The sequence below is a fragment of the Electrona antarctica genome (genome assembly GCF_951216825.1).
Source record: "Electrona antarctica genome assembly, chromosome: 1".
Taxonomy (NCBI): Eukaryota; Metazoa; Chordata; class Actinopteri; order Myctophiformes; family Myctophidae; genus Electrona; species Electrona antarctica.
The window spans coordinates 51,503,564-51,517,187 of NC_136806.1; the positions used below are offsets into that span (position 1 = coordinate 51,503,564).

Genomic DNA, 13,624 nt, shown 5'->3' on the forward strand with positions numbered 1-13,624 from the left:
TGGAGACATTTAGAGACTAGTTTGACACATTTTGACCTGGAGTTAAATTTCAGCACTTTTTGATGAATTGAACATGGTGGACCCTCTTGTAAACAAGTGTAATGCTTAATTGGGTCGTCCACTCACAGTTAACAGGAAAGTTACAAAATTGTAGTGCTAAATAATTGTGTGAAAGCTGTGGCTGTACTTTTTCTCTGGCATAATCGAATGCTAAAGGTAAATAGGCTAAATTAACAATATATTCTCATATTATATCCTACGTAAAGGATGACTTCACGTCTTCACCCATCACCTATCTTTTTATATAATCGGTCACAGTGGTGGAAAAAGTCATTGTTTTTAACTTAAATTAACCTCTTAAACCCCAGGGGGGTCCAGGAGGGAAAATCTAAAATATGGGAGTTGGAACCTAAGACCTTGACCAGCCCCATTTACCCGCTGAGAGCTGTTCATGAGGTGGACAGCCTCTGCCCCCGCCGGCGGGGGATTGGGGCTCAAGAGGTTGATAAGTAAAAGTAGGCCTACAGTACAAGGTTCTTTTCAAATGGCCGAAGTGGTTAATGTATGTTTTGTAATAATAATCCAAATGTAGGACAATTTAAAGAAAGAAATACACACAAAGTAAAAACACCTCAAATTGAATGTACCGGTAAATGTACTTACTTTACACCACTGGTTCGTCATCATCACTAACTCAGAGGAGGGCTGGGAAAAGTTCAGGAACATGCCTATCAGTGACATCATCCACAGAGTCCTCCTCCTACACAGACCGACTTGATTATTATTTTTTAAATCATTTTATCATGAGCAATTATATGAAAATGGCTGAAGTTATCCTTTAATGAACATGGACATTGTTACTGTTGAGCCATATGCTTTATTATTATTATTTATTATTAGCCTACATTCATTGATTGATTGATTGATTGCTTGATTGCTTGATTGAAGTATTTATTAACAGTTTGCAGAATTACAGTACATTTCAAGCACAACTCAAAATAAAAACTGTTAACTGTGAGTGGACGACACCAGAAACAAAGCATTACACTTGTTTACAAGAGGGTCCACCATTTTCAATTCATCATAACATAACATCATAACATCATAACATACATATTAAAGGGAAACTTCACCCTTTTTGCAAAAATATATATGTTAATGACGTTTAGAAGATTTAGAACACTTTCCTGGGGGTCTTTACATGTGTAATATGTGGTTTTATTTATTTTAGATTTTAGCAGTGAGCCCAGTGTCTCTGATGTCATCGACACTGGGCTCACTTCCTTCCTGGACTGCAATTCCCAAAATTCTTTGGTGCACTAGGGGGAGGGCTGTCTTACTGAGACAACATGTAGTCCAGGAAGTAAGTGAGGAAGAAAATCGCTGCAAGCAGTGATAAGGCAGGACCAAGCAAGAAGGCAAAAAGCAATAAGAATAATATATGTACAATAAGCCATAGAAACATGGAAGACTAAACTTAAGAAAAAGAAGACCATGGAATTGCGACAGCGTCGTTTTTTTATAGTGGGGGGCAGGGTTCTTGAAGACTCATACACAGAGTTGGCGGTGCTCGGATTTGAACCCATGACCTTGTGTTGCAAAGGCAAGAGCTCTACCTACCGAGCTAACTGGACACAATCAGCTCTTCCATTGTTAACATGGGTTGCCATGTTGGCTGGGTTACATTTTTGATGACAATTATGTGTGTCCTGCCTTTGGGCATGTCATTATGGATTACTACAGTGTGTTCGCTGTTCATGTTTTCACATACAAACTTCTCTTCAACATATTACAACCCAGTCTAGGGCAACCTTGAGTCGCAACATTAAAATGGACTCCCTCCTACCCAGTTCCCAATTCAGTCACTCCTCACTCATTCACACAAACACTGAGGGAAAAAGACACAGGAATATACACATTATGACCCACAGGGCCATAACACAGATAATGGTCCATAGATTGTGTGTAGGACGTTTAACGCAAATTGCTCAAAAAACCAGGCAGAAAATCAGGTATAAGCGTTTTTTAAACTGCTCAAAGTGGTGGAAAATCTGAGGGCGGAGCTTACTGGTCAAAGTGACAGATGTGTTCCCCATGAGTCAAGGAACATGTGGAAACAAGTGCCATGAATTTTGGCCAAACGAGGCATGAGTTACCGTATGCCTGTTCAAGGGTTTCATTTTCAAAAAATTGCCATAGCGCCCCCCTTTGACCAATTGGAGTAAGACTGGTTTCAGTGCTATTTGGCATGATCCATACCATACTGTAAAGTTGCATATGACACTGCATGTATGTATTAGGGGGCAAAAGAAGAATTTTCACAAAATGGCAATTTTCATTGGCTCATAAAACGGTTCATGAGCTATGCGCGTTCAAAGTTCGCATTTTCAATTGAGTGCTATAGCGCCACCCTTTGTGTACGGAAATCACTGGACTCAATCATTAATCCAATAATTTTAGCCCTCCGTCGAGGCAATCATCTGTCTGGGACAATGTAAACTACTCGGCTTCAAATAGCTCTACACAGCATGCTAACAGGCAATACCATCGAGGCAACTCAGATACTAGTTTTGTTAAATTTATTTGCACACACACATTCACAACATAAACACACATGAACTAAAACTAAACTAAACTTTGTAAAGTATTGAGAAGCATAAGCCAAACCCGTAAGCAGCAGTATAAAAAGCAGCAACTTAGCAGTTAGCAGGTAATTAAAACAAAAGACATCCAGATCAGACGAAACACACTCGGAGACTGACCACTGACGCTTATTCCACTCAGTTTGCGCGTGCGCATTGGAGCCTAGCTGTAAACAATCCTCTTAAAATCACTTAAAAGTCATGTCCATAAGGGAATACAAAACACATGCACTCACACTAATATAGAAAATAATAACTAAATATAAACATTATAGAGCACCGGAAAAAGGTTGCAATATTTACAATAAACACACACGCATTGATACGTTTTCTATAAAGTGCGCAACAGGTGTGAGTGCCTCCCTCAACCACTAGAGTCCACCCTAGCACCTCAAATACAAAATATAGGTAACCTGAGCCTGTACACGCAGTAAATAACATGACACTTTGGCCAATGGTTGTGGGCTTCGCATCCTCAACGTTTGGCATAGCCCTCTACCATATTTCCGAGTTTCACGAAAATCGACTGCACGGTTCAGCCAGAACTTCTATTTTTGGCGGAAGGAGAAGAAAAAAACTAACAAAAACAATAATGGACCAAGTCTTTTCAGGACTGCTTGGTCCTTTAATAATAATAAAAACTTCATCAGCCCTGCCCGATGAAGGTCTGACTGACCGAAAAGTTGCTGCTTAAATATAATTCTGTAAGTGAAGACTTGTTTCCAGATCATTTATCTGTTGTACCTGAAAATGACAAAAATATATCATCCGTTCCCAACCGGATCATAAACCGGAAAAGGAATGCTTCCCAGGCTACTGCGTAGATATGAGTCTGGAATCTCTGTGTGGAACCTGTATTTCCAAGGCGTGGATACAAAAAATGCCTCTGGTGATAAACCTGCCCCATTATTTGCATACTGCATGGTTCCTGATTGATCACTACTTCGGAGGGAGTGAAATCCAATTGAATCAAAACTGAGGCAAATTTGGGTTTGAAATGGGAGATTTGTGTGGCTTCCATGCAGGCTGGCTCTGAGGAGCACTTGTTCTAGTTATTATGATTATAATTAATATTGTCTCCCATTTGACTGATACCTGTCCGTTCAAACTCTAGACGGGCCCGCCTCAAAGTTATTAGTAGAGTTCTCAACAGGCCCGAAAATGAAGACTACGTGGGCCCTCATCAAACCCTGTACACTCAAGACACTGCCCCCGCTGCCACCCTTAGATCTATATGGAGCTGACCTGTTCTGACATTCGATAATGTTGATTTGACCTCATCAAACCCTGTACACTTAAGACACGCTCCATATATGGCCAGACCTCATCAAACCCTGTACACTCAAGACACTGCCCCCGTTGCCACCCTTAGATCTCCATATATGGAGCTGACCTGTTCTGACATTCCATATGTTGAACTGACCTCATCAAACCCTGTACACTCAAGACACACTCCATATGGATGCAGTACAGAATTCATTCCATATGTTGATCTGACCCCCCCCATCCCAAAGTGCCAGCGCTCTCCCAGCAGTCTGCCGTCACCCAGGCGGAAGCGTGCACGAAGGGCGAGGTTGCTTTTCGCCCACAGTGCGTCTTACTGGTTATTCCGACGGAGGTCACAGTTTACTATGAAAACCTGATTTTCCGCCAGTGTCATGCCTCGTGTCATGTCGCCATATGGTCATGCGTCGTGGCATCATGCCTCGTGACACGCCACGCCACCATATATGGCCGCCTCCATATGTGGATGTGGTTGTCAGTCCATCACGCCTTGTGACATCACACCTCATGACACGCTCCATATATGGCTGTCTCCATATATGGCTGCCTCCATATGTCGATCTGAGATCATCAATATGTCGATCCATGGAGCCGGCCAGCAACTCTACATCTGATCTCAAACCTCAAACCCTTAGATCTCCATATTAGTGGAGCAGATTACTGAAATGATCGTTCACTTGATCATACAAGCACCAAAATTGGCACACAGGTGCTTCAGAACCTACTCTCTCAGAAAAGTACGTTGTCCACTTGAAAAAAACAAAATGGACACCATTTTTCAAGATGGCCACCATTCAAGGTGGTTTTAAACAGTGTTTGAGTTATATTGAGCTATAAAATCCTATTTTGATGGCCTATACATCAAAATATATGTTTCTGGGTATGAGAAATCCAATTCTGCATTTAGAACATCAAAATTATTTAATATTATGATGATACAATGGGAATTAAACGATGAAGTGGGGCAGATTAAGTCCATATTCCATAATAATGTGGTGGTACAAGCACCAGATTTGGCACAATTGATGTCCAGGATGTACTTTCTAAGAAAAGTACGTTTTCCAGCTGACAATCCAAGATGGCCGCCAGTTTTCAAGATGGCCACCTCGTCAAATGAATAAGTAGAACTTTAGTGAACAGAAATGTGTGATCCACACATTGATCCAAACAAATGAATGTATTCTGACTGGAAGAACTGAATGTTGTCAATTTAATTCCAATATGGCCGCCAGTTTTCAAGGAGCTATTACGCAACTCAAAATGTGCGTTTTCGGAAGCTGTCTGATCACAGATATTGTTGAAGGGCAACATCACCATTCATTGAAATGCTGTGATCAAGCTCTATTGGTTTGTAATTTTGTATATAAGATGATGTCAAAGCACAACCAGGACATACTGGTGACATCACTGCTGTTAGACTCAGCATGGGGTTCAGTGTCGGCTTGTAACATAGCTGTAGTTGTGGTTTACTAACTGTTGTAGTCGTGTACTCACTGTAGTTTGTAGTATACTTTAGTGTCCTAAATGCTATCTAATAAGCCCGTATATCTTGTAGTGTATATTGTAGTTGATAGCCGCACCTGAATTGACAGGATGTGTCAGCGTGGGAGAGCTGAGACAAGGGTAACAGGGATTCAGTTACCTGGATGGTGTACAGATCGCACAGGACTTGCACTGGATGAATTGTCGGGCTAGGTGTAGGGCACCAGATGCTTGAACCTAGATGCATCCCATATTTCAATGTGCTTTGATGTTTTGTACGGTTGGGTGGTAAAAGGATATAGCCCTCGGCCTTTAACCGTATAACACAAGATGTTCAGCTACTAAAACTGATTGGAGGAAGTGTCAAACAGATACGAAAGAGGAGTTGAAGTCTCACCGTATTTCAGGCAATACACCTGTTGCCCATCATGTTAGACTCATCCAGATTGGATGATGAAGGTGGCAGTGAGGATACATTGAGGCAAAACAGTACAAAGTATCACCAAAATTGTCGGGCAAATGTTAAGCAACTGAAACTCCAGCGTTCCACTAAGAGAGCAGCTGAAATTCAGAATGATCCTGGAAAGGACACGCAAAAATTCAAAGAGTGCAGTGCAGCGGATGTGATCTCCCCCCCATCGAAGCCCTGTATGACGATCGTTGTGTCAGCAAAGCTCGTCGTGGAATTATGAGGGACCCAAGCCATCCCAACCGCAGACTGTTTGAGATGCTGCCACATGGAAAACGTTTTCGCAGTCTCGAAGCCACTGGAAATAGACTGCAAATATGCTTCTTTCCCCAAATAATCATGAACATGAACGAACTGATAAGAACCAGGGCGAGAGTTTACCTAACTTTGCTACTACAGGGAAACATATATAATATTTTTCTAGCACTCTTTATTCTATCCCTTTGTTTTGCTGTGCTTGCTGTGTTTTTTGTTGTTTGAATAGCTATCTATGCCGCTGCATTGTCTGAAAGGAAGCCAAACAAAAATAAGTTTTACTCTTATGTACCTGTACATAAGATGTAACAATAAAGTCCAACATTGAACCTTGATCTAGGTTCAAGCATCTGGTGCCCTACACCTAGCCCGACCGTTCATCCAGTGCCATTTAAGTCCTGTGCGATCTGTACACCATCCAGGTAACTGAAGCCCTGTTACCCTTGTCTCAGCTCTCCCACGCTGGCACATCTTGTCAATTCAGGTGCGGCTATCTAACTACAATACTACAACTAACTAAACTTCTAGTGGACTCGTGGAGATATATACAGGGGCTAATTAGCATTTAGGACACTAAAGTAGCCTATACAACAAACTACAGTGAGTACACTACAACAGTTAGTAAACCATACAGCTACGCTACAAGCCGACACTGAACCCCATGCGGAGTCTCACAGCAGTGATGTCACCAGTGTGTCCTGGTTGTGCTTTGACATCACTCTTATATACAAAATTACAAACCAATAGAGCTTGATCACAGCATTTCAATGCATGATCAACGAATGATGTTGCCCTTCAACAATATATATGATCATACAGCTTCAGAAAACGCTAATTTTGAGTAACGTAATAGCTGCATCTTGCAAACTGGCGGCCATATTGGAATTAAATTCCAACACCATTAAGTTCTTACAGTCAGAATACTTTCATTTTGATGTTTGGATCATTAACACATTTAAATTCTACTTCGAAAACCTTTTTGTTGTTTTGTTTTCTTGCATTTGACGAGCCGGCCATCTTGAATACTGGCAGCCATCTTGGATTTTCAGCTGGATAAGGTGCTTTTCATAGAAAGTACATCCTGGACATCATGTGTGCCAAATTTGGTGCTTGTACCACCAAGTGAAAGATTCTTATGGAATATTGACTTAATCTGCCCCAGCTTTTCGTTTAATTCCCATTGTATCATCATAATATTCAATAATTTTGATTTGCTAAATGCAGAATTGGATTTCTCATACTCAGAAACATACATTTCGATGTATAGGCCATCACAATACGATTATTCAATCAAACTATAGTTCAAACACTGTTTAAAACCATTTTGAAAGGCAGCCATCTTGAAAAATGGTGGCCATTTTGTTTTTTCAAGTGGACAACGTACTTTTCTGAGAGAGTAGGTTCTGAAGCACTTGTGTGCCAAATTTGGTGCTTGTATGATCAAGTGAACGATTCTTTGACTTAATCTGCTGCACTAATATATAGAACTGACCTGTTCTGACATTCCATGTTGATCGTTCCCCACCCGTCCTTCCTCTTTGATGTCTCCCTTTTGACTGTTACCTGTCCATTCAAACTCTAGGCCCGCCCCAAAGTTATTAGTAGAGTTCTCAACAGGCCAGAAAATTAAGGCCTGGCCCTATACCTGGGCCCTCATCAAACCCTGTACACTCAAGACACTGCCCCCGCTGCCACCCTTAGATCTCCATATATGGAGCTGGCCTGTTCTGACATTCCACATGTTGATCTGACCTCATCCAACCCTGTACACTCAAGACATGCTCCATATATGGCCAGTACAGAATTCATTCCATATGTTGATCTGACCCCCCATGCCAAAGCGCCAGAGCTCGCCCAGCAGTCTGCCGTCACCCAGGCGGATGCGTGCACACGGCGAGGTCGCTTCTCGCCCTCAGGGCATCTTACTGGTTATAGATAAGTTAAACCATTCCCAAGCAAAAAGCCTATCTCTGCTATAGTGACTTACCCCCAGTCCAAAGCTTGATGCTGTGCACCAAGCGGGGATATATTGGGTAATGGTACCATATAGTCTTTGGTACTGTCTTTGTACAGTACAATACATGACTCGACCAGGGATTGAACTCTGGCACTCTAACCACAAGGGCAAGGCCAACACTGAGCTGGCAGAGATAAAACGAAAGCTGAGTATCAAAACAAAACTGAAACGCCTGAAACACATGAAAGTAAGTAAGTAACCATGGGGGTGTTCGAGTTCCCCTAAAAAGGAGAGCTAGTGAATTAAGTAGGCCTAAAATATGTTTATTGATAATTAGGATTAAAATTACATTTTGGTACCACATTCACAATTATACATTTCTAACTTATATATCACATAATTTGGGACAAATTGGGGTTTTAAAATGTAAAAGGCAATAAAACTGTCCTCTTCAGACATAATTCATTCATTATCCTTCAGCCTCGGCCCTCGGTGCTAATTATATTCAATAGCCTATATTCATCACTGGCTTTGAGACAATTCTTGACACGAATTCATTCATTCAGGAATTTCCGAGATTCCTGTGGTGTGCCTGCTGTGCGACTAGCGCTGAGTGCTGTGTACTGTGTACTGTGTACTGCTCCTCTTCGTCGCTCTTCTCTTCCCAGAAGTTAGAACTTCCCACCACCCGAGAATTTGGAAAGTTGTAGTTCGTTATATGTTTCAGAATTCAGACGAAGACTACATTACCCACGTTAACCTGCGGTTAAAAACTCAACTCGCCGCACCTTCGCCGGGTGGAGCTTATATGCGAACGTGGGAACGTTGAGGGGCTGAACCTGCTGAAGAGCACTGCCTCAGTGTAGACTGTACTGCTGCTGCTGCTGGAGGGGAGTGAACATTGTTTTACAGGGAGGAGGCAAAGCGACCTGTGTGCGTACAGTAGAGCAAACTCAACTTACTTTTTTTCTCCTCCTCCTCCTCCTCTTCCTTCCTTCTTTCTTTCTCCCGGGGGTTGCCGCCGTCGCATTTTATTTCGAGTGACCGTGAACAACGTACGGTGGCGGGGGCCAGCCAAGCCAGCCAAGCCAAGCCAAGCCACTCGCCTGGGGCATGCGACACATGATTTTGACGAGTCACAGCAACAGGGCATCGTTCAGAATGTCACGGAGGACTAACATCTCAGCCGCCGCCGCCGCCGCCACCACCACCGGGAAGAAGAAGCAGCAGCAGCAGCAGCAGCAGCGCGACTCGTAAAAGAACCGCAACGCGGAAAAGGGGTTCTCTCACAGCGGGGAGAGAGAATGCGAATGGTTGTTGCAGGAAGAGAACGAAGTGAAACAAGAAAATGTAGCGTCGCTGCGGCATTCCACATAGCTAGAACTAACGGTAGAGTAGAGAATAGATAGCCAAAGAAGGCTGCTATACTATAGCGAGTTGACTAACATACAGTGTTGAAGTTGCTGCGGGTCGGGGGGTTTGAAAGGGATTAGAGTTCATCAGCCGTTCGTCAAAATCAAAGAAGATAAGAGAGAAGAAGATGCTCCGGAGAAGACTGACCCGCTTGGTATGTATGAACACTGAACGTTACACACACACACACACACACACACACACACACACACACACACACACACACACACACACGGCTATAGTTGGTGGTGGTGTCTCTGTGGGCAGCTAGCTCTCCAAATCATCCTGTGTGTCCCTGAAAATGAATACTGTGGGTTTTCCCCTTTAGAATCTCTAGTACAGACTACTATAGGAATAGGACAAACAGGAAATGTGCTGGTTTTCTCCACAGTCCTTGACTGACTCCTTTATTATCAGCCACCAACGTTTACCTTGAAAGGCTTGACCCGGTGGGGTAACTAATAATCTAGCTCTGGTGGTCCATAGCTCAGCAAGAGCAGTAAAGGCTATGGACCAGAACTACTAATACTCCAAGTTCAAGCCAGAGCCAGACCGTTGTACCCTTACCTACCAGCACAACAGCAGATGGATTAATAATTGCTTGTAGCTGCAATTAAAATATGATGACCCATAGGAACAACTTCCCTCAATGTTTTGTTTTGTTTGATGTATGTAATTGCACATGCACGGATATGACCGAAGAAGACCGCCCACCTGTATACGGGTAGTGTAGCTTAGTTGGTGGACTGATATAGCATTGTTGGTGGTTCTTCTCCCTCGGGTCACCCTGGTGTAATGCTGTTATAAGTAACACACTTGTAAGTGAAAGCATCCACTAAATGACTAAATGATTTCTTTTACAGCACAGAATACTTTCCCACCCCCAGTACCTGCATTGCAATATTCATCTCAAGTCCAACCATGTGTTTTGTTGAGCGTAAAATATGCAATTTTAATTAGAAATGGCCTGGCATCACGTTTTCCTGACTCATCTCATCAATTCCATTTATTCTCCTCCATATCATCATTATTTTATAGACATTAAATCACGGGTCACTTTCCATATGGACAGTCACAATCCCACGTTTATGAATGCTCAAACTACCACCTTTTTACTGCCTTTTTTAATAGTTGTATGCTCCAATAACCTGTTGTCACTAGCAGGCTGAATATCCCACACAGCCAACCTGAGCAGTATAGATACCAGACGGTGAATGAGGGGGAAGCAATATAATAATTATACCGCCTGACCCTTCTTCCCCGGGCCTCTCTCCCAAGTGTTGCCGGGTCAGCGTATTTTCCAGCCTCACCAGGAGTGGGTTTGCGCCTGTAATTTCTCTTTTGGTGTGAGCAGTAAATGATATTTTTGTGTGGAGCAGCCAGCCAACACTGTCATTGATGCAACATTGTGCCGTTATCTCAGGCCTCTCTTTGCCTCACAATTCTCGCCACCCTCCCTTTAGCCCAGGGGAGGCATATGCATCATGCAGCGTGAGAGAGAGAGAGACTGCTCATACCAAAGGCACAGGATAAGAGGCTGCATGTGCTGTGGCCCACTTGATTCTCCCACTACGATGCACCGAGTGTCTTTGGAAAGTCATTAAAGATGGCAGTGGGAATGAGTAAAAGGCTGGGGCTATTTCGTCATGAGCTCCAGAAGGTTGTAATGCTCCTCTCTGACAGGAATGCACAATCACACAGCTGCCTTTGATGTTTCCCTCAAGCCCCCTGAAGGCTGCGGTGTGATCAGCGAGAGGTGGAGCCTGGCGGAAATGTGATAGTATTCATTGTGGGAGCCCCCCCCGCTGCCTTGACTAGCGGGGGGAACAACCGCAGAGACACATGAAAGCACCACCATGGCCAGGCACTTCTCAGTACCTCTGTAGTCTGTCTGTACCTTTCCTGTTGTAGGTCTACGCCTACTCACATGGGAGCTGGACCTTTATAACAATCAAGCTGTACCAAGTAACTAAGTTTGCTTTGTAACACTAGCAGAATGTTCTATATATTTTTAGCTACATTTTGAAACTGACAGAATGGTGCAGATGGTTGGACATCTCATGTGTCTTACAGTTTACTTAAAATGTGGCGTCCCCTATTTTGGGCACGCCATTATAGGCAACGTAAGAAACTAATAGAAAAAAGACGATCTACAAGCTCACTGTCAAGTGTCAACTTGTCACATTGTGGCACATGAGCTTGTAGATCGTCTATTTTTGCTATTTGCTGTACAAATAAATACGTATGTAGAGCTTTTAAATGTTTTTTTTTTGTGGCTTTCGCCTTTATTTTATATTTTTTTATGGAGGGACAGACAGTAGGCTGACAGGAAATGGGGAGAGAGATGGGGGGAAGACATGCAGTAAAGGCCGTCGGGATCGGGAGTCGAACCCGCGGCACACTGCCAGACTGGATTACCAGCCAAGGTGCCTGGACCATTGAGCCATGGCCCAGGCTGTATGTAGAGCTTTTAATGGTTAAAGCTACAGGTGTCCTTAATTTGTTTAGTAATGCTACAAGTAAGACGCGCAAACGCAGCTCGTAAATTGCAATAACAATTAGAATAAATTACGTATTTTAAGGTTTTTTTTTTTGGAAGATTTTTTTTTAAGTTAAGTTTTTTTTTTTGTTAAGGTGTGTGTGTGTGTGTGTGTGTGTGTGTGTGTGTGTGTGTGTGTGTGTGTGTGTGTGTGTGTGTGTGTGTGTGTGTGTGTGTGTGTGTGTGTGTGTGTGTGTGTGTGTGTGTGTGTGTGTGTGTGTGTGTGTGTGTGTGTGTGTGTGTGTGTGTGTGTGTGTGTGTGTGTGTGTGTGTGTGTGTGTGTGTGTGTGTGTGTGTGTGTGTGTGTGTGTGTGTGTGTGTGTGTGTGTGTGTTACAGCTGCGCCCTCTGGTGGCGGGCGGTTGGTGTTACAGCGTGACACACACAGACAGACAGACAGGATCTGCTGGGTCTCATAGTAAATGCTCACTGTGTTCGCAATCAATGTAGGCCTTAAATGTATCTGTAGTCAGTATTTTGAAGAAGTTCTAAAAGGGGAAGAAACAAACTGGTTACGGGTTTTATCTGAAATTGTGGTGAGAGTTGTTTTCAAGCGTTTTTCAACCACAGTGAGCAGGTTAAAACACGGGAAACCCCGCTAAGAATAGCCGATTGACTCCTTTCCCATTGCCAGAGGGAGAGTATCCCTTTCTGGGTTTTCTTGTTCTCCCCTTTTTTTTCCTGGTGTGTCATCATGTTCAATGTCACAGAATGTCTGTTGTGGAACCTCAATGTGCGTCATAGCATCACGTCATAGCGTGTCTACCCAGCTGTCATGTTTCCATCATTGTCGACATATACCTGAGACTGTTGCAGAGTCATTTGTCCCAGGAATGAATGCTGATTGTAACCTTCCCCAAAGACATAAGCCAGATGTTAGTGGCTTTTTTGTCCAGTGTTAAAGGGGCTTTAGTCTTCTTATTGAACTTGTTTTTTGTTTTGATCTGTATACAACATCACAGGCCAAGCCAATGGGTGTCTTTTTTTACGCCTTCTTTATGCTATATCTAGTCCTACGCTGAAATGCAATCGAATTTATCGAAAATACTAATGTGCATTTTTTGTCACGGTGGCTAGATTTATCAAAAAACAAAACGGCCTAATGCGCACCGTAGGCGGTTATGATAGAATTGCTTTTGTCAGTGTGTAGCGTATAGGTTATTAATGTACTGTGGTTTGGATTGTGATTCATAAACACTTTCCAACACCAGTGCAAACTCCATGCGAACCCCCCCCCCCCCCCCCCCCCGCACACACACACCCTCCCGCCTCCCTCTCTTCATTCCCAAACGATTAAAGACACATTTATTGAAACCGGCTACAAGCCAAGCTGCAGCGTCTGACGTTCCTTTGTGAAATCATGACAGCGATGCAGCTTTTAGAAGGCTTATACCTACCTTCACCCCAAGGCAGATCTAATAGTGAGCAGTGGGGCTCAGCACAGGACTGTGTGTTGACCAGTGCTTCAGCATTTCATTTGAGGCCGAGAACATTTCAGCACGTCGCTTGCCACACACACACACACACACACACACACACACACACACACACACACACACACACACACACACACACACACAGAGA

At 43.2% G+C, this 13,624-nt stretch overlaps 1 protein-coding gene across 4 annotated transcripts in view; it reads left to right on the forward strand.

Annotated features, from left to right (window-relative positions):
• The first annotated feature begins 8,956 nt into the window (after nucleotides 1–8,956).
• Nucleotides 8,957–13,624, forward strand: part of atp11c (ATPase phospholipid transporting 11C (ATP11C blood group)) — a 123,626-nt gene continuing 118,958 nt past the window's right edge. For all 4 annotated transcript variants that reach the window (XM_079503694.1, XM_079503695.1, XM_079503696.1 and 1 more), the window contains exon 1: nucleotides 8,957–9,656. In XM_079503694.1, coding sequence (XP_079359820.1) covers nucleotides 9,630–9,656 — 27 coding nt within the window. In that variant the 5' untranslated portion in view covers nucleotides 8,957–9,629. The remainder of the gene's footprint in view (nucleotides 9,657–13,624) is intronic.